The sequence below is a fragment of the Akebia trifoliata genome, chromosome 8 (assembly GCF_017979445.1).
Source record: "Akebia trifoliata isolate Shusen 1 chromosome 8, ASM1797944v1, whole genome shotgun sequence".
Lineage (NCBI taxonomy): Eukaryota > Viridiplantae > Streptophyta > Magnoliopsida > Ranunculales > Lardizabalaceae > Akebia > Akebia trifoliata.
The window spans coordinates 33,491,750-33,515,706 of record NC_141382.1 but is presented as its reverse complement, the minus strand read 5'-3'; the positions used below and the strand labels follow the sequence as shown (position 1 = coordinate 33,515,706).

The 23,957-nt window shown below is 36.0% G+C and overlaps 1 protein-coding gene across 1 annotated transcript; it reads right to left on the bottom strand.

Moving 5' to 3' along the window:
* Positions 1–471: 471 nt before the first annotated feature.
* Positions 472–17,384, bottom strand: LOC147396565 (phosphoribosylformylglycinamidine synthase). The gene is given in 7 exon segments (XM_086451421.1): positions 472–807; positions 3,766–3,858; positions 4,455–4,614; positions 4,732–4,841; positions 11,703–11,758; positions 16,513–16,863; positions 16,866–17,384. Coding segments are annotated over 7 exon segments (1,392 nt in total). The 5' UTR covers positions 17,308–17,384; the 3' UTR covers positions 472–627.
* Positions 17,385–23,957: the final 6,573 nt, after the last annotated feature.

The window sequence follows — 23,957 nt, the reverse complement described above, 5'->3', positions numbered from 1 at the left end:
AGGGAGTAAGGTTTATGAGTTCTGTATGGATCTTTGTTAGTTACCCAAAATAAATATATAGGGTCAGGATCCCTTGACTCCTAAGAATGATTCATGAAAACAAAAAACACATAATCCCAACCCATTAAGTGCAAAATCCAATGGTTGAGATTTATCCTTGGGATAAATATCTCCAGACTTGTGTTGTCAAGATACTCATAAATCTCAACCATTGGATTTTGAGTTTAAATGATTATGAGATTTTTTGTTGTTCGAAAGAGAATTTTTTTACTTTTTATTTGAAACAGATCATTACTTTTGACCAGACGTTTGCTTTACTATAATATTATATATGCATTTTAGATATCACGTTAAGATCTAGCTAATGGCGAATTCACCACTGTTGAAAGCGAGGAATAAGGGCAAATTCTGCACTGGACAAATCTTTGCAAAATAATGACCAAACAGACACCTCGATCAAAAGTTACGACCTGACTAAAACCCTTCTACTAGAATCAAATTATATTGAAATGAAGTTCTTATATTAAAGGGGGACATGTCAGCATAGCATCCTGGTTAAAAAATATTAATGAGAAAATTATGTGCAATTCCTATCTATATAGGATAGAAACTGGAGAAGTTGGGTCCTCAATCTACAAAGGCCTGCTTACTATTATTATACCAGCTTACCAGACCAAGTGCTTCTGCAGTACTTCTCCTACTTGCAGCAGAACCACCACATATACCCACTATAAGATTCCACAGAAGTTCCCTTTGTTCTATGCTTAAATGTTTCTCAAGGCCACGAGCCACCATCTCCATCTCAGCCTGCAATGACATATCCATCAGGACCATTATTACATCAAATCAAATAATAAGAAGCTAAGCTTTAATGTCTTATTAGTAAATACCTACAAATCCTGAAGCAGTCACTCAAATTGGACTAGCATAAACAACTCAGTACATAATCTAATTTGAGTACTAAACTAGGCCACAGGCAGAGATCAATCATTAAAAAAAAAATTAAGTAAACAAGCAATTTTCGCAGACAACAGCCCTGATCAAAACAGGGGAAAGGCACAGAGTGGGCAAAGGAAACTATAAGTCCTTTCAAAAATTTCAGTAGGGAAGGATAAATGGAGCAAAGAGCATAGTTTCACAATGGAGTACTTGATTTGACAACAATTTCGTGCAAACAAAAAAAATATCCAAGGACCAACAGGCAGCCTAGATAAAAAGAGAATTCTCTGCAAAAAAGCCTGTCAGAATTGTTACTTCAAAGAAAATGCACCCATGTTGACCGTCATCTTTTTTTTTTCTATCTTTTCTGAAGAATTCCTTATAATATCAACTCATAATACATTATTGATTGGAAAAATGCTCACAAAGTAACAAGCAAAGGGGTGGTCCACCCATAACCACTAATAATCATACTGTCACTTTTTTCTGTCCACCCAAACCAGTGGTGCTGGTTGTGCGCAAGAGAGAGAGAGAGAGTTGAGAAAAAACCCAACTAGGAGTAGTAGGAAACAACGAAAGGAAGTGAGTCCAAACCTCCCTAACATACCAAGAAACAAAATAATGACTATACCCAACTCCTCATGACAACAAAGTAATCCCACCTAAAGAACTCAAAAATAAAAAATAAAACCCTTCAAAGTCCTCATTCAACTTTAGGCCAAAGAGATAAGATTGCTTTTATGGTCCAAGATTACATCCTTTTTCTTCCCGATTCCTTCCATGACTAGCACGCCTCTCTCTCCATGCACACGAACAAATAGGAAATGGAAGGAGACTCCATATGGTTTTCCCTCAAGCGTTAAAAGCATAACCCAACCAGCTAACAAATAAATCCACCACCAAAAATGGTAAAAATCCAAGATATATAGAATAGGAAAAAGAAATGGGACCAAATGTGGATCCAAAGTGACAATGGAGTACCAGGTGATTATTAAATTTGGCATTTCTTTAGCATAAGATACAACTATGATTTTTTCACAAGTAATTAGATCAATGGTTAAGATTTTATCCAAGAGAGTTGACATAAGTAGGTTGAAAAAGAAAAAAAAAAAAAAAAAAAAAAAACAGAACCATTAGATTCCCCAAGCAAAAAAAATAATATCCCAAACAAAAAAATACTCACCATGAAATTTAATGTTAGTGAAAGAGTGAACAAAATAATCGGAGAGGGTGGTTGGAGCAAGACTCTTAGAATGCATAGACAATGAAGCTAAGACTAGAAATAACAATGGGAAATAGATTTTGTTGAGTTTATATTTTCCTCTACTCTTGAGTGTGTCATAAGCCCCCTGACCCTCTTATATTCATAGTTCTCCCCCTCTCCAACAGATCGGTCTTTTGGAGTTGTTGATTGGTTAACAGATTTGATTAACCAAAAACAAGAGATGACCTCAACCCTTCCTTTAGATGAGTGGATTAGGAAAAAGAGAAAAATAGGCAAACCGAACCCTAAAATATGCTAAAACTGGCTTTAAATCACAAACCATGAATCATATCAAAATATGGACTGTAATGTTGGAATCTAGAACAAAAAATTGACCTACCTTTAGGAGCTTTTCTAATCAAGAATCTCGGTGACCATCAGCTTGAGAAAATACAATTTTGAGGAAATGAACCTATCTTCTTCAAATCAGCAAAAACCACTTCAAACGACTCCAATACAGATCTTTCAGAGGGTCATTAGACTCGTGAGAACATGTTCGATCAGGGAAAAAAAAGTTTCAAAGCAATTTGGCGACCAAAAATGATGTCACCATGACGTCATGTTGACATCAACATATGAATTCCTTTGGAGAAGAAGGCTTTGATACCAAATTGATTTCTAGAATTTTAGAGAGCAAATGTGCTCTATTAAACTTATATATGGACAATAGAAAATAATGGAAATTACAAATCTACCTGAAACCTTAATCTATTATACATACACACTACCATACAACATGATTTCTATATACAGACCAACATGATTTTGTAATAAACAGTTCAAAGAGATGATAACTGGAACTCTTTGTTTGAAACGTACTTCTTGATAATGATGATTTAGAAGATTAGCTTGTGGAATATTGTTTACATCCACATCCTTTGTGAAGCTAATGTTTGCCGACTCATCCTTGTTTGGCACTTAGAGGCCTTTTTGTACAAAGCAAACGTCTCACCTCCTCAGTACTCATTCATCTATAAAATTAAATATATATAGGTAATGAAACTTAAGTTCTGTAAAATTGTTCTAATCTAGACGGATCCACAAGTTAACAAAACGAGAGAAACAATACCATGGTCATCAGGGGCGGAGCCAGGATTTTCTTTTAGTGGGGGCAAACTTTTAGTTCATTGGAGGGTGAGGGGGCAAAAATTGGAGGGAGATGAGGGGGTGGGGGCAACAGGGTCAAACGGGGTATGTCAGTAGTTCAAAATGCAGGGGTATCTCAAATTTAAGTATAAATTCAAGGGTATCTAAAATGCCCAAAAAAGTTTAGTGGGGGCAATTGCCCCCAATGTCTCCTTACTAGCTCCACCCCTGATGTCATGTAGAAGATGGGCAAACAATATTAATACAGAATGAAAAGGCAGCAGAAATTTTGAAGACTAAATCTTTGTTAGTTATCAAAAATATAAAATGAAGCCATTCAAGAGAATTCCAGTAGAAAAAGTTAATTAAAGATAACATATTACTACAGCAAAAGTTTCAAAGGCATTAATAACAAGAAAAAGCAAACATCTAGAGTAGAAGATGCCTAGTCGACCATGCATAACCCATGTACTTACTGAGGACTCTTCAGGAGGAAATATCTGGTGAATGCAACAAATCTTTGATAGTTCCATCACTGCTTCGGAGCGTTTCCCTTGCATTTCCAATGCCTGTAACCATAAAGATATAATATTTCACTCTTTCACTGTAGGAAAGAGATTAACTTATTTGCAAACCATATGTATCAAAGACGCTGGAGAACTTCTAGGAAGTGATTCTTGGTAGGCCTTGATCTCTGTGTGAGTCTCTTCCATCTTAAAATTTTTTCTCCGATCAATGCTATTGTTTTATTTATCAAAAAAAACTAAAATGTAATAGGGTTGGGATCTGTTGATTCATTAAAAAAACTTGAAATCCAACAATCGGGATCTGTCCGAGGGGCATGTAATGTATCTTCGGGAGACATGTTTTAATGGTCAGGATTTCATGTCATGAGTCATTTTTCACGGGTCACCAGACCCTAACCCAGTGTTATAGATGTTTCATCTCTAATATATTCCTTCCTCTTTAAATTTCCAATATTTTCAAGCAACCAACCCCAAAAAAAGGAAATGGTTTATAAATCCCCCTACAATTTCCCAAGAGATGGAATCCCAGAAATAAGGTGTGAGTGCTAGCAAGAAGTGAGCAGTGAGATTTATTCACTGATGCTCTAGTCTAGTACATGTAGTCAAAGGATGCCAATGAGAGATATTGAAAACCTTACCCATGCCTGCAGGAACCATGAACGTGTGCGTGCTGCGACGGCTGCAGACACAATTCTTGCAGCACGAATGCTTTCAAGACCTACATTATCAGCAAGCCCAGCAAGGAACTGTCGTGGATCCTCACCATCAATCATCACAATAGTTGAGTGGCTCATTGAGCTGCACCACTTCTAAGGAAGTCAGGGAAGGAAGTACTTAAAAAAGAACATACAGTTAAACCTGTAAGCAGCACTAGCAACTATATATGCAGTAGTACAGATAATAGGAAACACAAACCTGCTGCAAGAATTCAGAACGAAGTCAACTGATGTACGGTAGAAGGAATCACGTGCATTGGCCGTCTCAATAAAGACCCTTGCGCCTGATGTCTTGCACATTCGACGGAGCTGCTCTCCAATAGAAGCAAAGAAAAATCTAGTCCATCATTGACCAGAAATCAGGTATTGAGTGCAGATGGGACATGCAATCGCAAGTGCCAAACAATTTTTTATAATATAAGTAAGAGTAACTGAATGCCATCGAGGCCAATAATGTAGTTCGGCATTTCCATATAAAAATCTACAGTTCTAGTAAAGAAAAAACAACAAAAAAGAATTTCATAAGTTAAAGCAGAGTCCAGGACAATTCAGAAACACAATGCATTTGGTGACTGGAAGAATATAGAAGATACTAAAGATAAAGCACTAGTAAACAGCACTCGCTGGAACCCACATCATCGTTTACCATTTAAGGCCGTGAAACCAAACACTTAAGCTGTTGATCAATTTTTTGGTTATTTTGACAGAACGATGTTTTCAGAACCCTGACCGACTAATTGGAAGGCCATATGGATACCCTAAATCTCGTCAGCAACTCTTACCTTAGATCCCCCAAGGCCCTCCACATCCTCTATACCTTTGTCTTCACCATTCCTCCAGCTAGATTTCCAATTAGAGTGAAAACTTCACCGACCACAGATGAAAAAGGAGGCAAAAAATTGTCACCTAGGTGGGGGTACTTTTATGAAAATCCAATGCAGCATTGACACAGGGCCACATTTAAGGAGCTTTATACAAACTATCCCCACCAGGATGGAGTCAAGTTCCCAGAAGAACTATTGCTACTCCGAGTTGGTGAAGAACAAACATCTCTCTTTCATGTAAATAATTGAAGGTTACTAACAAGAGCGAAAGGCTTCGAATCGCCTCTCACACATCATTCCAAAGCCATTGACAGTCGAGAGGGATGAACACAATCTTTTTTAAAGATTAAAATTGTGTTTAAGAAAGGGAGCGAATAGGAGGTCAGAAGACGTACCTACTATGGTGAAGGAAAGAACAAAGAAACAAACAAAGGCATTGACAATCAAGAGATGATGAACACAATCTTACCCTCTCTTCTTATACAACACCCAATTGAAAAGAAAATTTTCAAAAAATACTACCTTAAACTCATCAAAGGCTTTGCCACAAAAAGAAGATGATCACCAAAATTGTTATGATGACCTTGCAGGCAAAATGCACCTTGCCCTTAGACACCCTGCTATAGCACTACTTCCAAATGTGCCAACAAACAACAAAGGGAACCAATGACCAGCAAACCTTCTTCTACAAGTAAATGTCGAGCACTTCCAACCTTGAAAAAGAACGACAACTCGTCTTAGGAAAACCCAATACATGTTGGAAAGAAATATGAAGTGAAGCCAAGTGTCTCTAGCAAAGGAACAATGGATAAAAAAAACCTTCACAAAGGCACCATCCCTAACCTTAACATAATCCAAAGTTTTGACCAAACATGCACCCTCAGATGATAACAAGCACATTACCAATTGAACACCCCAACAACTCTCTGTAACACAAATGAAGAGGCAGGCTAGTTATGCTCATGACTTCCTACACATCGAAAGATTTGGATTCAATATTCAACCTTTTTGAAGATCTTCCCTCTTTATGAGAAGTAGATGCCCTATCGCTTTAAACTTGACCTTCGTATTGCCCTTTGGGTCACATGAGATTGGGTTGGGATTAATCAAATAGGTAAGATCACCTCAGGATATTCATCATAGAATTCTATCCCAAAACTGCCATTAAACCATAATTTCACTTGGTACAAGAATTACCATTTTATCTACAATAGAACTCTAACAAAATTTCTACAAACGAACTTGACAGACAAGTAACTCAATTATTATTTCCTAATATAACTTTTTGTGCTATTTAGTAGTTACTAATTTTTCCAACAAGCGATTGATTTCCTAACAACTTCATTAAGAACATAGTCGCCAGCAATGTAAATGAGTGCATGAAACTGTACAAGAAACAAAAATGGAAATGATCGTTAAAATTATACTAATGCAGGAACTGAGAATGATTGGGAAATATTAAGAGAAATAGGATGAGAAACAGAAAGAGAAACGAGTGGGAAACACAGAGACGATATTCAAATTCTATGGATACGATTATTTGATTCAACCAAGTCATTTTTGTGCAGAAATATACTGCATCCAATGATTGAACAGTCTAGATTGATCAGAATACTCATTTATCTAATATCCGCTTCAATAACTAAGCCCTCAAGATCTATACTACAAAATCTCATAACTTGACTTTGGACTTTGGATTAATCCATCAAAAAACCTAATGATAGTATAGAATCCTTTGTCGATAGGCATAATGCACTTTTGGCAAGAATTGATATGGCCATAATGCACATCCATCATGACTAATACAACAAAAAAATATTACAAGATATTGATAATTTATGCACCCATTGTGTGAGTTTGGAGTATAAAGAAAACCCACTTAAAAGGTAAAAAATAAACATAAGGTCAATGTGAAAAATCTCTACAGGTAGACATCTTTTACTTCCTGCTCATTTTACACCCTTAAAAGATGAGATAAGAGGAAGAGAAGCTCAATGGTGTTACGAAGTTGAGAAGTCACAGCGGAGCGAAAGATTTTCAAGTTGAGGGAATGCTGGGTGCAAAACAAAAGAGGTTTTGAAGTTAAGGAAAACGAGAGAAGAGGTCACGAAACCTTCCTCCAACTGTTGGAGGAAACGGTTTACGAAGCAGTTGGAGTTGGTGAGGGAGTCATCGAAACCCTTTAGAGCCAAATATGCCAAAGATCGTAGGATCTTTGTGGTCTGGGGTGAGCAAAATCCTTATGGAAGGTTCTTGAAGCTTAAACAATTTTCAGAGAAGACCCATTCGAGATCAATCATCTTCCAAGAAGGAAAAGGAGGTAATAGTTGGGTGTTATCAACCTGAATCTTAAAATTCTCTTGGCTCCAGATGAAAAGATGAAGGCTCCAGTTTTTAGCAAAGGGGATCAATCGAAGGGAGGTTCGTGGGTTGAGGTTTTACGCAAAGCCCCAATCATAGAGAAAGGCATGCAAGTTGTTGGGATAGTGAAGGATAACCCTAGTATTAAAGTAGATAAGGATTCTCAAGCACACAACAATGGGATTGAGTTTGGGAAATGGAGACGGGCCTTCGTCTATAGTACAACACCGACGAAAGCAGATTGGGAAGGTTTCTTGACTAATGTGAAACAAAGTCTAGTTAAGCCTCCATCGGTTAAGCTATTAGAATGGAAGCACAACACTCATGTGCTTTTGTTGAGTAGTAGAGCAGATTTTCTAAAGGTCTGTAGTCGGCGAGTTGTGATGGTGGGGAATAGTTCCTTCAAACTTCGATCTTGGTTTGTTGATTGCAACAAGTTGAAACCAGTCTAGAGGGAAGGTGGGTCTAGGGTTCATATCAAGGACTTACCGTTTCATCTGTGGGTGTCTTTTGCTTTTAAAAGAATTGACCTACAATTGGGAGGATTACTGGAGGTGGATCCAAGAACCTCTCATTGTGCGAGGCTAGAATTTGCTTGATTGAAGGTGGGTTTTTCATCGTAGAGGATGCCTCGAGGCCTGGATTTGTGAGTGGATGGTTTTCGGTACAGGATAGGGGTTGAGGTGGAAATTGAGGATGATGAACCAATTTTCCCTACAGAGGTAAGGAAAGGAAATGAACCATTGGTTGGTCTTTCAGTCGAGAAAGGTATCCTGGTGGACAAGGAGTGTGTTTAGTCAGAAGTTGCAACAAAGCATGTGGAGAAGATGAAAATTGTAGGTAGTGTTTCTGTCCAAGCGAAATCAGTTTCCGGGGTGGGTTGCGTCTGTACAAGCTACCAAAATTTTTGAAATTCAAATTTCGGTCTTGTGGTGTAAGTGGTGACATGTGCAAGGACTACTTGTTTCCCCGTATATGGGCTCCGAAACATAAACACATATCTATTGTGCTGTCTTTGGCAGCCGGAAATTTGGAATACATTAAGTGGCTTCATAACAATGGGATGGTGGAGCCGAAAGAGGCCCTCTTGGGGGGGGGGGGGCTAGCTCACGATTATGTTAATTGGAACCTTGTGAAGTATTTATTGAGGAGAATGGACTTTGGCGAGAAATAGGTTCAGTGGATTATGAAATGTATTTCTACCCCACTTTTCGATCTTGGTGAATGGGTCTCCAACAGATTATTTTAGAAGTATACGGGGACTACGTCAAGGAGATACATTATCACCTTTTTTGTTTGAGTCATGGAAGCCTTAGGGAGGATGTTGTCCAAGGCAATGAAAATTTGTGAGCTTTCAAGTTACAGAGTTGGGGCGAGTGGTCATTTGATTTCCAATGCTTGAAAGGGTGAGGAAGAGGTTAACTAGGCGGAAGGCCAATTATCTCTCGAAAGGGAAAAATTACTCATCAAGAGCACGTTGACTAACATCCCTATCTACTTTCTTTCGTTGTTCTCTTTGCCAAGGAGTATCGAAATGCAATTAGAAAGAATTTGTCGAGACTTCTTTTGGCACGATAAGGATGATAACAAGAAACATCATTGGGTGTGTTGGAGAAAGTTGTGTTTGCCTAAGAGGAATGGTGGTCTGAACTTTAGAAATTTTAAATCAATGAACTCGGCTTTATTGGGAAAGTGGCTATGGAGGTTTGGAGAGGAAGGTGAGAGTCTTTTGAGGAGAGTGATAGTGGAAAATTTTGGGATTAGTGCAAATGGGTGGGAAAGTGGGCCGGCTAGAGGGCCGTTTGGTTGTGGGGTTTGGAAAGGTATCTTGAGAAGTCTTCCTTTATTCAAGAAAAAGGTAAAATTCAAGGTTGGGAGAGGGACTAAGGTGAGATTCTGGGAGGATTGGTGGTGTGGGTATGGTCCACTTCCGAATCTTTTCGATTCATCATTGAGTAAAGGTCAAGTTATCTCTCTTTTTATAGCCATTGGGAATGGGGAAATCAATTGGAACTTTGGATTCATAAGGGCCTTCAATGATTGGGAGTTGGAAAGATTGGGGAGTTTGATATATTTGATGGAGAATAGCCATACAGACACTACTTTGGAGGATCATAGAATGTGGGTTGGTGCTAGAAATGGGAGGTTCTCGGTGACACCCATGTATCATATCTTAGTTCCAAGGAGCTCGACGACTTCCCCTCACACGTTTGTGTGGGGTAGTAAGGTGCCTTCAGAGGTAGCCTTTATTTGGTTGGTGGGTTTAGGGAGACTTCCAACCTTGGATCAATTGATTAGAAGAGGCTTCATTTCTCCTAATCAGTGTTGTTTACCTACTCCGGCTACAAAAAATAGAACCACTTATTCATTCATTGTCGGGTGGCTTCCCAGATTTGATCGCACTTCCTATCTCTCTTTGCAATTGAGGGTTGTTTGCCTTATTCGGTGAAATCGCTATTGGATTTGTGGCTAACTTGGGGAGGCTCTTTTTCCTTATCGAAATGGATTCTTTAGTAGTTGATTTCATTGGATATTTGTTGGGGTATTTGGAAAGAAAGGAATAGTCGTATCTATGAGGAGAAAGTTTCTATGATGAAAATTCGATCTAATCGATTTTGGCCTTTTTGTTCTCTTGGAGCAAACTTTACAAGGAATTCAAAGGAGATTTCTTTAAAGATTCTATTGTCAGATGGGATGAGATTTGTAATTTGGTAGTGGAGTAGCTTGTTTGGAGCTTTGTTGTTCTTTTCTTTTCTTTTTTTTCTTTGCTTGTTTATCTTTATTGTTCGGGTTGGTCTTCTCGACCCCCCCTTATTTCTTTCCTTTTTAATAAAATTATCTTTATTGATCAAAAAAAATTCTCATCTCAAAGCAATGTTTCAATCAGGAGAAAAACCGAAACAATCTCAACTAGAACATTCATAGGAATTCCGAAACATTTTAATAACTATGTTGGGAGATTCTTTATAGAGCTTCCTTTTCTTCAAACAAAACCCAAATTTTGAATATTTTCAAACATCATATCCATCTTATTTTTATTAATGGAACTTTTGCAATTGTCCATCACCTTCAGAAGTCGTATGGGCCAAAAAGTATGAAAACAATAGATGCATGGTTAAGATTTCTTCTTGATAATTATAGTCAAAGCCTTATCCAAAAAAATTGGGGGGGAAAGTGAACAAATCATGTTGCTCCATTCAATCTCACCATCTCAATCCACGTCATATTTTGTCTTCCTCTCGCTCTGTAAGATTTCTTCTTGTGCATTTCATGTTATTTAAATTTTTGTCCATTCTTTTTTTTCCACAAAAATCACATCAATTCACCAAAAGTCGTGCCAAACTAGTTGGGCACATTCATCTTACCAAATAAACAACCAAAATGAATTGTCAACCTGTCATGGGAATAATATGCCACTAGCCATCACAAAACGCAACAAAACTCAATGGGCATTGCATGAAAACTCAACAATTAAAAAGGAAAAAATTTAAATCTTTTTTTTAAATATATAAGTAAAGAATTTATTAGAAGGTGGTCAAGAAAACCAACCAGAAGAACATGACAATAAAAAAATGCACCCAAAAAAACCACAAAACTGAAAGATACTACATATAAAGATAACTTCAAATCATCTGGTTGTCTACCCAAGTTGAGTAAATGAGGAAGAATTGAAGGTTTTGTGTGTTTGTGTGTGTGCTTCATAGGTAAATAATAAGATTCAAAAATCATAAATAAGGAAATTTACATAAAAATACTATAAATAAGGGAAAATTTAAATCATTGAGTTGTCGGCCCAAGTGAGCAAATTATCATCCAAAAGAAACCAAGGCAGGCTCCTCCCCCCTCTTTGTGAGCTTCACAAACCAGGGCTATTTTAATGGAAACCATATGAGGGGGAATTGCAGGTTGTGGAATGCATTAACCGTGAAAGAAAATATACAAGCGTGTATAGGTGCAAATATCAAATAGGTAACAAAGCACTAACTTGAATTATATCATCTTCTGTAATGTCCTTTCCGCTCATTCTATTATCCATGATTGCTGGAAATCAATTCGATAAGCTGTGATTTGAGGGAGAAAAGAATGACTATGGCATTGGAAATTGTTTCAAAGACAGAGGGGATGCAACTTTACCTACAAAGAAACAAGCAGTAACAGTAACTCATTATAAAAGCAGACATTGCAAATAAACTGATGAAAAATGTACATTTAGGTAGATAATTAATAGTGTGGATACCCGTGCTCGTATAAATATGCTGGTGGCTTAGACATGGTGCAAACAAATCCATTAATACTTGTCTGCAGAAACTAAACAACTCCCACCATAATAAAATAACACCAGATAATAGATTTTGGTAAAACATCAGCTATAAAAAAAAAATGAAAAATCCATTCATGAAAGAGAAATTGAAGAAAAGAAAGCTATCATCTTGATGTAACCATAAGCAGACAAGATAAGAACAACCTGATCCAGAGTGTCAAAGTTTGGGAACTTTTCCAGAAAGATTCTAAATACCTCCAAAGACTCTATCTCAATCTTCCCACTGCAAAATTTCAAAAGACCTTGGAAGTATGCTCAAATACAAGTTTATCTTTGAACATCCTAAAAGTAACTCAAACAACTCTAAGCTTCTAATATAGTAGAATCTCTTCAATCATTCAGTACTAGCTTACTGAATCTAACCAGCCATTTAACAGTGTCTTAATTCACCAAAGGAACAATGTCGCACAGAACTCGAAGTCGGAATCAATTTCCTGTATTATGAATTATTGAATAAGCATATAATATATACACAGCCATCTCATTCAAAAGTATTGATTAATACACATATTTTTTGCTCAAATCAAATGATCCAAGTATAACAAGCGAACATGTTTTACACAGTGTGGAAAATCAGTTGCGTATAAGGCATTAAAGAGAAAAGAAACCCATCACCAAGGGCCTCTTACTGTTCCAAAGAACACTTTTCACTAACTTGGAGGTCAGAAAACCACCTATAAACTCATTCAACAACTAAAAACCACCAGAAAACCAGATCGAACTCCAAATCCTAGTATCAAGTCAACATCTTGAAGCCACCATATTATTTGACCATACCATCTTAGACAAAGACTTGAAACCCCGCAAGACAGAAGAAGGCCACCCAAGAAACCAGATTAATTCAATGAAAAAATTTCCTCCCTCACCTTTTTCAGACCAAAGAAAACTAAAAAACCATAAAAACAAAATGGTTCTCAGCTGGAATAAATAGTGAAAACAGACAAGGGAAATGCACGTGTTTATAAATATAAGGAAGAAAAGAAAAAGCTAACACAACCACGGAAAATAATGAGGGAGTTGGGGTTTGGGGCTTGAAATAGAAATTTTTTGCCTACTTTCCACACAAATAAAAACCGGGAATTCTAAAGGTGAATCAGGAGTTCCATAATAGGATTACCTTCAATGTTGGGAAAGGAACTAGGATCAGATTTTGGAAGGACTGTATGTGCGGTAATTAAACCCTGAAATCCCAGTTTCCCGAGCTATATTCCATCTGATATTGTGGGGCTTCGGATTCGGGAGAAGCTTTAATGATTGGGAGGTAGATAAGAATGACCACTTAGCTAAGTAGTAAGACCTAGTGGAGGTTGTTCCCAAGGTCTTAGGTTCAAACCTCTTGAATCCCTTCTTATACTAATGTTAACTGTTAACCACTGACCCCACCAAGCCAAAAAAAAAAAAAAAGAATAACACATGAAGTTTATTTTGCAGCAATTTTCCACAGTCGAGGCACTGAACCCATTCAATTATGGTGATGATTCACAAAAATTGAAAACAAGAGCAATATGCAAAAAGGATTTATGTAAAAAGTAATATAGCACATTGCCATAGATTATGTAACACATCAAAAGGATCATCTATTACTATGTACCTTTCAAGAAAAGTAGACGTACACAAAAACGAAGCCCTGTCAGTTTTTTCATTGGAAAGTGACAAGAAACAAATAAACAAAGCAAACTGAAGAAAATATGAAAAGATTGATTAAAGAGTGGGAGAAAGAAGAAAAAAGTAACAAGAACGGGATAGTAGAAAGAGAAGACAGTTTTTCTGTTGCACAAATACATTCCCTCTCCTAAAAATGAAAGAGATAGAGAGGGGACTATTATTTTGTAGCACAAACATAACCCCTCTCCAAAAAACAAACAAAAAGAAAGAAGTAGAAGAAGAGAAGGAGGAGAAATTGAAAGGAAAAAAGTGAGGATTGTTTCCATGTTTCGCAGACAGCCCCTGACCAAAAAACAATAGTGCGAAAGGGTTGTTTCTATGTTGCACAAACAATCCCTTTGTTATACACAAGACAGGGGGATTGTTTCTCTGTTGCACACAAACCCTCTTATTAACAGGAAAAGGAAAAATGTAAAAAAGGGTACCTTAACTAGGGGCTTCAAAACTTTGATAGCTACAGCTACAAGACATAAATGACAGAGGGATATAGATTGAAAATAATTTATTCGAACTATTATAGGAGATTTACTTACGCGTAAAAGATACACTATATAAGTTGCATGCAATGCCTAGGCCAATGCTTTTACACCTAATACTTAGCCAATGCTTTTACACCTAATACTTAGCCATCAGGTGCACCTAAGCAATTGTGTGAGCAACAACCGCCTACGGAAACTCGCCTAGGTGCTTGGAGTTTTGGCTAGGTGTGAAGCTTAATCGCACTAGCAGACTCATTGAAAAGGTTTGTTCAAATCTAGAAGTGTTAATTCTAACATACCTTACTTAATCTTATTTTTAAGTATCCTACGTTCTTCTAGCTATGTTTTTTATCTTCTAATCATGTCCAGCCCTACACTGCAGATATTTTCTACTTTTTAACCTTGAAAATTCCTTAAAAATATAACTAGATTCTCACCCTAACTAACTGTGTCATATAATTGAACCCAAACACCTTGATCCTCAAACCTCTAACAACCATAAATAAATCAATATTATTTTGATTGTGGGACTGCATTGGTAACACTCCTTTGAAAGATATCCCTCTACATAATTGAAAGTTAAAAATGGAGTACGCATGGAATGGTGATTGGGCCACACTGAGTTTTGATTGAGTCACATGTAAATAACAAACAGGTTGAAGAGTTCTATTGTTCATGTTGTTTTTAATGAAGAAAGATTGTTATTTCATATATATCATCCTCGTCAAAAGCCAATGTTAACATCAAGCGTGATTCCATTTCAAAAAAATTCCTAAATTTCGTAGTAGAATAGCATTCAGGGTGGGAAAAAGGAACAGAGTTAGGTTTTGGGGCAATAAATGGTGCGGTTTATTGAAAATAAAAGACCAATATACCCTTCTCTACAATTGTCTTCTAAGAAAGGAAATTTAATCTCCGATGTCTCGGTCAATTCTGGTAAGGAGTTCTCATGGGACTTTGGCTTCATAAGGAATTTCAAGGATTGGAAATGTCAGGCGGTTACATCCTTGATTAACTTGATTTCCCTTGTTCGCATGAATTTTGAAGAAGAAGATCAAATGGTTTGGATAGCAAGTAGCAACAGAAAAATTTGTCTTAAATCTTATTATGAATTGTTTTTGCCTCAATCGTTTGCATCCCACCCTGAAAGCTCAATATGGGGATCAAAAGCTCCTTCCAGGATCTCTTTTTTCCATCTGAGTTGCATCTCTAAACAAAATCCTAACCATGGAACAGGTTATGGAAAGGGGAATCACCTTGGTGAACTTTTGTTGTCTCTACAAAAAGAGTGGGGAATCAACCACTCATCTTGTCATTCATTGTTCTATTGCCAATGAAATTTGGAGTTACTTCTTGTTCCTTTTTCATGTCTCTGGTGTTTTCCCAACTCCATTTTGTCCCTCTTTCAAGGTTGGAAAATTAAAATCCTTAAGATGCAAAGAAAGGATCTTGTGGTCTATCACCCCTTTTGCGGTATTGTGGGTAATCTAGAAAGAAAGAAACTCAAGAGCTTCCGAAGGAAAGGAGAAACCGGTGAAATAAATCATTATTAGCATTGTGAGGCTAATTTTACCCTTGACTTTGTTGTTGGATCTCTTTGTGTGAAGGCAGGCCTCTCGTTCTCCCCCTTTCTTTTCCATTCTTTAATAACTTGGAACTTCCAAGGGAAGGAACTTTCTGAAGTTATTTTTAGAATTGTGAGGCTGCTCTTCTTTTGGAGCAAGCAGACACAGAGTTTAAAGGGCTGTTCTTTGAACTTTGAAGATTTGCTGTTTAGATGGGATCTTCTGTGTAGAGGGTGATTATTTTGTTGTTGTTTGGGTGTTGCTTCTTTTTTCTTCTTCTCTTTTCTTCTTTGCTTTTGGCTTTGTTTCCTTCTCTTGATAAGCTGGCTTGTACTCTTCTTTGAGGACGTCTTGTCCTCTTTTAATAAGTTTGAGCTTATAAAAAAAAAATTGCTTAATCTATCAAAAAAACATGGAGAAAGATAAAAAATTATTTTGTAATCAAACTAACTCTTCAAGATTTTCTACTTAAATTAAAATAATAAGGATTTTGTCTTCTTTTTTTCCAATTTATTGGCATGAACAATTGTAAGGTTATGTTTGCAACTTTCTGTTGGAGTACAACAGATAACAAAGAATTCATTCCTATATAAAATGCAAAAGAACACTATGATAGTAACTCTATCTATGATTTGGGATAATTATAAACAATCCTCGAATTTGTCATTTAGTAAGCACTTCAAGATCCTCTATTTCAAATTATTGTCATTTAGAACACAATGTGATAGTAACTGTCTCTATGGTTTTATCGAATTAAAAACAAACCTCGAATTAGTCTCTCAGCTTCCTCCTGGAGCTCCTGATTGTTTGTCATTGAAGCCGAATATGAAGGAAACGAATCTACCCACCACTTTGGCAGCTTTGCCCCCGTTGAAGCATGTTTTCGTGATGGCGATAATGCCACCTCATTGGTTCTCACAGACACCGATGTCTCCTGGGCAGGAGAAAGAGGGTTAACTGGAAACCTAAAATTAAAATCCTTCTTCTTACCTTCTCTCTCCTTAAATCTCCTTTTCCCTACAACCACTTCTTTTCCCCCAAGACTTCGATCCCTCCTTCGAAAATAACTCTCTCCATAATCATAACCACCTTGAAACCGTAAAAATCCTAATTTCATAACGCGCTGATAGAAACGACAATTACGATACCCCAAAGAATCAAATTCGAAAGGAAATGAAGTGAGGATCGACGACAAGCAATAATAACCCTTCGATCGCTATCGATTGTAATAAGTGTCTTCAAATCCGTAAAAGCTTCTACACCTGATGAAACAAATCCGTTAAATCTCGATTTGTAGGAACTGAAAAACTCTCTCAGAGACAATGGAACTCGGTTAGATACGTCTTCGAAGTCGAACACCATCTCGATTCTTTGATCCGAAGAGGGTAAGGGTTTCGTGTTTTTCTTCGAATTACGACGTCGACGTAGAGAAGAAGAAGAGATTTCGAGTGTTGGAAGATTTGTATTGGTAGGGGTTCTTAGGTGATGATGTCGCCATTGATGACGAAGAGAACAAAGTGTTGAGGCTGAAGAACACAGAGTCAAGTTGAAGGCGTTCATTACATTACAGTTTGGAAATGTGGACCTTAGCTCTTCAAGCTAGTTGCCGTTCAGGTTCTATCGATACAGGTGAGGTGAGGTTTTGCTTTTAAAGGGTGAGTCCATGGTTTCAAAACTCGGTTTATCGTCTCGTCCGTGTCATGGACATAGTTTTTAAATTCGTCCGAGACCGAGACGTATCGCCCGAGTTAACTCGGTATCGCAGTTTAACAAGACTAACTCACAATGAGTCATGAGACGACCACGTATCATGAGGTATGCGAGTCGTCTCGGACGATATTTTTGCAAAACTCGGACGATACGAACGAGATATACGAGACATTACAGATTTTACGTTAACTCGCGAGACAAACGAGTTGTATCGAACGAAATTTTGAAAATCTCGTCCGAGTTTTATCGAATATTTTTGAAATTAGTGATGGACCAATAATGCACATTGAATCAACACCGTTAAATTGTGGGTCATTTTCCTAAATCGCAAATATAGGATGCTTCTCAACTACTAATTACTGATGTAATCGGATACTTAGGATTATAAATTACTATGATCCCCTCAATAGTAAGGCAATCAATGGGTCCAAAATCCGATAATTTCATATCTCGATCGAAGATTTGGGTTCTGAAAATAGTTTGGCTGTCAATGGATCCAAAATCCAATTTGTGCCTATTAGATAATTTCATACATGGATTAAAGATTTGAGTTCCAATAAAAATTAGATCCGATAAGAATTTGATGCAGTAACCTATCAGATGGAATATGGATCAATCGTGTCCCTATCCGATAAAATGTGAGAAAGTAGGTCAATTGTGTTACATAATTGTGAAGTTTCTTTGTATTTTATTTTTTGGAATGTTGTTTCTTTGTATTTTATATGTCAAATCATACTTATAATATGATGAAAATCAATTGAAACATATTTGGATCATATTAAGATCGAATAAAAACCAATTCCAATAAGGGTCGATCCAATTTTTATAATATCGATTTTTATATAATTGAAATTAGTGTTTTAATTGATATTTTTTATGGTAAATTTGGTTCTCTTTAAATATTGTGTTTGGAAAACAAGTTTAGTACACTTGTGCAATGAAAATGAAACAACGTAACAATGTAAACATTTAATTTATTTATTTTGATATGTATATTATGAATTTTTTTTTAATTATATATATATATATATATATATATATATATATATATATATATATTCATTTTTTTAATAGGAATCAATTCTGAATTTTTCCTGAATTTTCAGATTTTTACAGATTTTTTAAATGGTTAAAAACCATTGTTTCAATGTGTAGACACCCCATTTTTGCACTCGCCTGATTAATCAACTCGTCAATCCGATTGCAATGATTCTCAATGATGGATGTGTATTCCATTACTTTATTTTGTTACCAGATGTGTTTCAGAAATCCGGATGAGGTATCTCGAATTGACAAAACCTTAGAAACCACGCTACGCTAGGAAAATACGACCCCAGAAACATAGAAATCATCATCTTGCAGACCAAAAAGAAATTTCACGATAAAAATCACTAAAAATGATCAAATTACCAAAATACCCCTAACATCAAAACAACCCTATAGCCTATGTTACGATTAGGAAAACTCATTCAAACACATAAAACAACAAATCGAAATTAAATAAATCATTTCGCCAGTTTTCACAGAATTTGACAAAATTACGAATATGCCCCTCATAAAGTTCACAATCATTTCACATGAAAATTTTCATAAATGACACAAACCAACATTCTCATTAAATTCCTTACGATAAACCGATTCTAAAACATCCTAGAACATTAAAAATCGATTTGAAACGTGAAAAGTCCTCTCTGGGGGCAAAACGGTAATTTCACAATTTTCATAATTAAAAAATTCGAAATTAATAAATAAAACATTAAATAATTAAAGTAAAACATTAATGAAATTAATTTAAAATTTTGAACATAAAAAATCGATCAATCGAACTTTCGGGTAAAATTGTTGAGGGTTCGTGGGATATTTCTTTAAGGACCCCTCCATTTGGGGGTCCAAAGAATTAAAGATATTTTAGAGGGGGGTGCTCCAAAAATTAAAAGTAAATCAAGCAAGACTGAAGTCCAGGTATTAAAGTCAATCAAGTGGAACTGAAGTCAAAATTAAAGTAAATTAAGCAAGACTAAAGTCAAGATATTAAAAGTCAATCAATTAAGACTAAAGTCAAAACATTAAAAGTTAATCAAATAAGACCAAAAGTCATAATAGAATTATAATTAATTAATAACTCTATCTAATAGAGTTCTAACTTAAAAACAATTCTACCTAAACAATTCTAATTAAAATACAACTCTACCTAAAACAATTTTAACTAAAACACAACTCTAATTAAAAGAACTCTAATTAAATACTAACTCTATCCAAATCAACCCTAAAAAAAATCTATAAATAGAGGTCCTCACACCCTATTTTCGTATCAAATTATAAACCCTGAGAGAAGTAGGTCTAGAAGCTCCCCTAGCCCCTGAAAGCGCCCTCGATCCGCGGGGTGCGCGGATCCACTTTTGACTCTTGAGGTTTGGGAGTCGCCACCTAGTTATTGTGGTCTAGGAACCAAACTGACTCTAACATGGATAAAAAGAACTAATCTACCACAAAAAATCTGAATTCGGGGATCATGTTACGGGGTTAGAAGGTGTTAGGCACCAACCCCGCCCGGCCAAAGCCGGTCTCTACTAACTTCCCAAATATATCACATTGCTAAAAACCTAGATAAAAATAAAAAAATTACATACATTTCCGATAGCAAGGATTTTGTTCCCTCAGATCTGACAAAAAGAGCTCCTTGTACTGTACTCCCTTGCTTCGTTCTGTCTCCGGATTTGACTTCGGATCTCCTAGATCAAGGTATCTCCTTGTTTTTGGATCTGAACTCTTCAAGTTTGTTGCGGATTTGGGGGTGTTTTTGGAGGGATTTTAGGTGTTTTCTAGACTAAAATTGAAGGATGGATGTTAGGTAAGGAGTTGGGGCTCCAAAACTAGGGTTTATAGGGGGCTAAGGGAGCTTCTAGACCTACTTCTCTTAGGGTTTATCATTTGATACAAAAATAGGGTGTGAGCACCTCTATTTATAGATGTTTTTTAGGGTTGATTTGGATAGAGTTAGTGTTTAATTTGAGATCTTTTAATTAGAGTTGTGTTTTAGTTAAAATTGTTTTAGGTAGAATTGTGTTTTAATTAGAATTGTTTTAGGTAGAATTGTTTTTAAGTTAGAACTCTATTAGATAGAGTTATTATTTAATTAGAATTCTATTATGACTTTTGGTCTTATTTAATTGACTTTTAATGTTTTGACTTTAGTCTTAATTGATTGACTTTTAATATCTTGACTTCAGTCTTGCTTAATTGACTTTAATTTTGACTTCAGTCTCACTTAATTGACTTTAATACCTTGACTTCAGTCTTGCTTGATTGACTTTAAATTTTTGGAGAACCCCCCTCTAAAATATCTTTAATTCTTTGGACCCCCAAATGGAGGGGTCCTTAAAGAAATATCTCACGAACCCTCAACAATTTTGCTTGAGAGCCCGATTGATCGATTTCTTTGGTTCAAATTTCTAAATTAATTTCATCAATGTTTCACTTTAATTATTTAATATTTTATTTATTAATTTCGAATTTTTTAATTATGAAAATTATGAAATTACCGTTTTGCCCCCGGAGAGGACTTTTCACGTTTCAAGTCGATTTTTAATGTTCTAGGATGTTTTAGAATCGATTTTTCATAAGTAATTCAATGAGAATGTTGGTTTGTGTCATTTATGAAAATTTTTATGTGAAATGATTGTGAACTTTATGAGGGGCATTTTCGTAATTTTGTCAAATTCTGTTAAAATTGGTGAAATGATTTATTTAGTTTCGATTTATTATTTTATGTGTTTGAATGGGTTTTCCTAAGCGTAATGTAGGCTCTAGGGTTATTTTGAGGTTAGGGGTATTTTGGTAATTCGGTCAATTTTTAGTGATTTTTATCGTGAAGCTTCTTTTTGGTCTACAAGATGATGATTTCTATGTTTCTGGAGTCGTATTTTCCTAGCGTAACGTGGTTTCTAAGGTTTTGTTAGTTTGAGATACCTCATCCGGATTTCTGAAACACATCTTGTAACAAAATAAAGCAATGGAATACACATCCATCATTGGGAATCATTGCGATCGGGTTGACATGTTGATTAATCAGGCGGATGCAAAAATGGGGTGTCTACAGCCCCCCATAAACCTTGGTTTTGGAGCCCCAACTCCTTACCTAACCTCTCCACTTCAATTTTAGTCTAGAAAACTCCTAAAATCCCTCTAAAAACACCCCTAAATCCGTAACAAACTTGAAGAGTTCAGATTCAGAAACAAGGAGATACCTTGATCTAGGAGATCCGAAGTCAAATCCGGAGACAGAACGAAGTAAGGGAGTCCAGTACAAGGAGCTCTTTTTGTCAGATCTGAGGGAGCAAAATCCTTGCTATCGGAAACGTATGAAATTTGTATTTTTATCTAGGTTTTAGCAATGTGATATATTTGGGAAGTTAGTAGAGACCGGCTTTGGCCGGGCGGGGTTGGTGCCTAACACCTTCCAACCCCGTAACATGATCCCCGAATTCAGATTTTTTATGGTAGATTAGTTCTTTTTATCCATGTTAGAGTCAGTTTGGTTCCTAGACCACAATAACTAGGTGGCGACTCCCAAACCTCAAGGGTCAAAAGCGGATCCGCGCACCCTGCGGATTGAGGGCGCTTTCACAATGTCGAACGAGACGACTCGACGAGACGTATCGTCGGAGTCAACTCGGTATCAAAGGTGAACGAGACGATACGGAATACCGAATTTAAAAACCATGGTCATGGAAAGGGTGTATAAAATGAGTCAGATTTTATCTGAAATCCGAGCTGGTTTCGGTGCTTGGACTAGATCCGAAACAAAATATGGGTTGGATATGACTTGAAGTGCCATGATCGAATCCATCAATATATCCGCGTAAATGTGAATTACATATTATTTTTAAATTTTTCAAGATACCATTTCTACTATTTTAATATAACATAAATTCTTATAAAATCAAATGATTATAAAAGGTAAAATAGAATTATAACAATCAACAAATAAGTATAGAAGAAAAAATGTTTAATTATTCAGAATTATCCAAACTGATCCAACCTGAATCAAGCAATTTGGTCGAGTCGAATATGGATTAAGTGAAATCAAAATTGTTCGGATATGATTTAGCTAGTAGGATTCAAGACAAGTTCAGATATGGATCTAGATAAAGAAATTTGGATCTGGATATGGCTATACTCATATTTGAGCTGAATCTGACCGATTTTAAGCTCTACATGGAGGCCAAGTTCTCTCAGACAAGTTAACTCACTTGGAACGAGATAAATCATTTAACTCGGTTTAGAATGATTTATTTTTATATATTTAAATAAAAATAATTATAAATTTTTCAATAAAATAAGGTAGATTAGAAAATGTTTAGTCATAAAGTCATGTTTTATTAATGAGGGATTCTACTGCCACACCAACTTTTGCCAATGCCAGCCCAATTCATATGCACAGACCAAAAAATTAGCACACATCTTGGGGTGCCATTAGTAAAAGTCATTATGGCAATGGAAGCTCTATTTATTTATATAACAAAAATTTAATTCTAAAAAAAAAAAATAATCAAAATATACAAAAATCCTTGTTGACTCAGATGAGTTTTACTAAATCAACCAAGATTTTCAAAATATCATATGAGTCATCTCGTTTATCTCGCAAGATGATGTGGATTCTGAGACGTCGTGTAAATAAGTCTCGGACAAGATTTAAAACCAGTAGGGTGGCAAGTAATGGCAATTGGAATGTGTAAACGCACATATATTACAAAAAATTAGGATTTATGTGTGATTAATTTATCATATTGAATGTTAAAAAGAACATCTTATTTATTTTAATATATATATACCCTTGTTGATTTCCCTTATTCATTTCCATTGTGATAAAAAGGAAGCGCGTGATTGTGAGAGTTAGCAATTCCTTGAAGGTGACCCAGGGGTATTTTTTTGGTAAAAAGGGAATATGTCAAGGTGATCCTCTATCCCCTTATGTGTTCAATATTGTAATAAAAGCATTTTCTTCTTTGGTCTAAGAAAGAGTAGAGTTAAATCTATCCAAGTTCCTTCTAGCCAAAGTGTTTTAAGTATTTCCCATCAAATATTTGCGGATGATGTCCTATTATTTTCTCAAAATGATTTGGCATCAATCAAATCTATTTGGGAAGTTAATTCATTTTTTGAGATGTCCATGCTCCAAGTCAATGTTGAGAAAAGTACATTCTTCTTTAGTAAATCATGTTCGGATAATGAGGCTTATGTTGGGTATCATGGATTCACAAAGGGCAAGCTTCCAGGAAATTATTTGTGTCTTCCTTTTTTTCCTCTAGGCTTACTCACTCAACTGTCCAACATTTAATAAACAAATATACAAAGGATTGAAGAGTGAAAAAATCAAATTCTTTTTTATGTGGCTCAAGTTGAATTAATAAAATAAATTTTATCCAATTTTCAACTTTATTGATCAGCTTCTTTCAACATTTAAGTTAGTATTCTTAAAAAATTGAGTCCATTCTTTC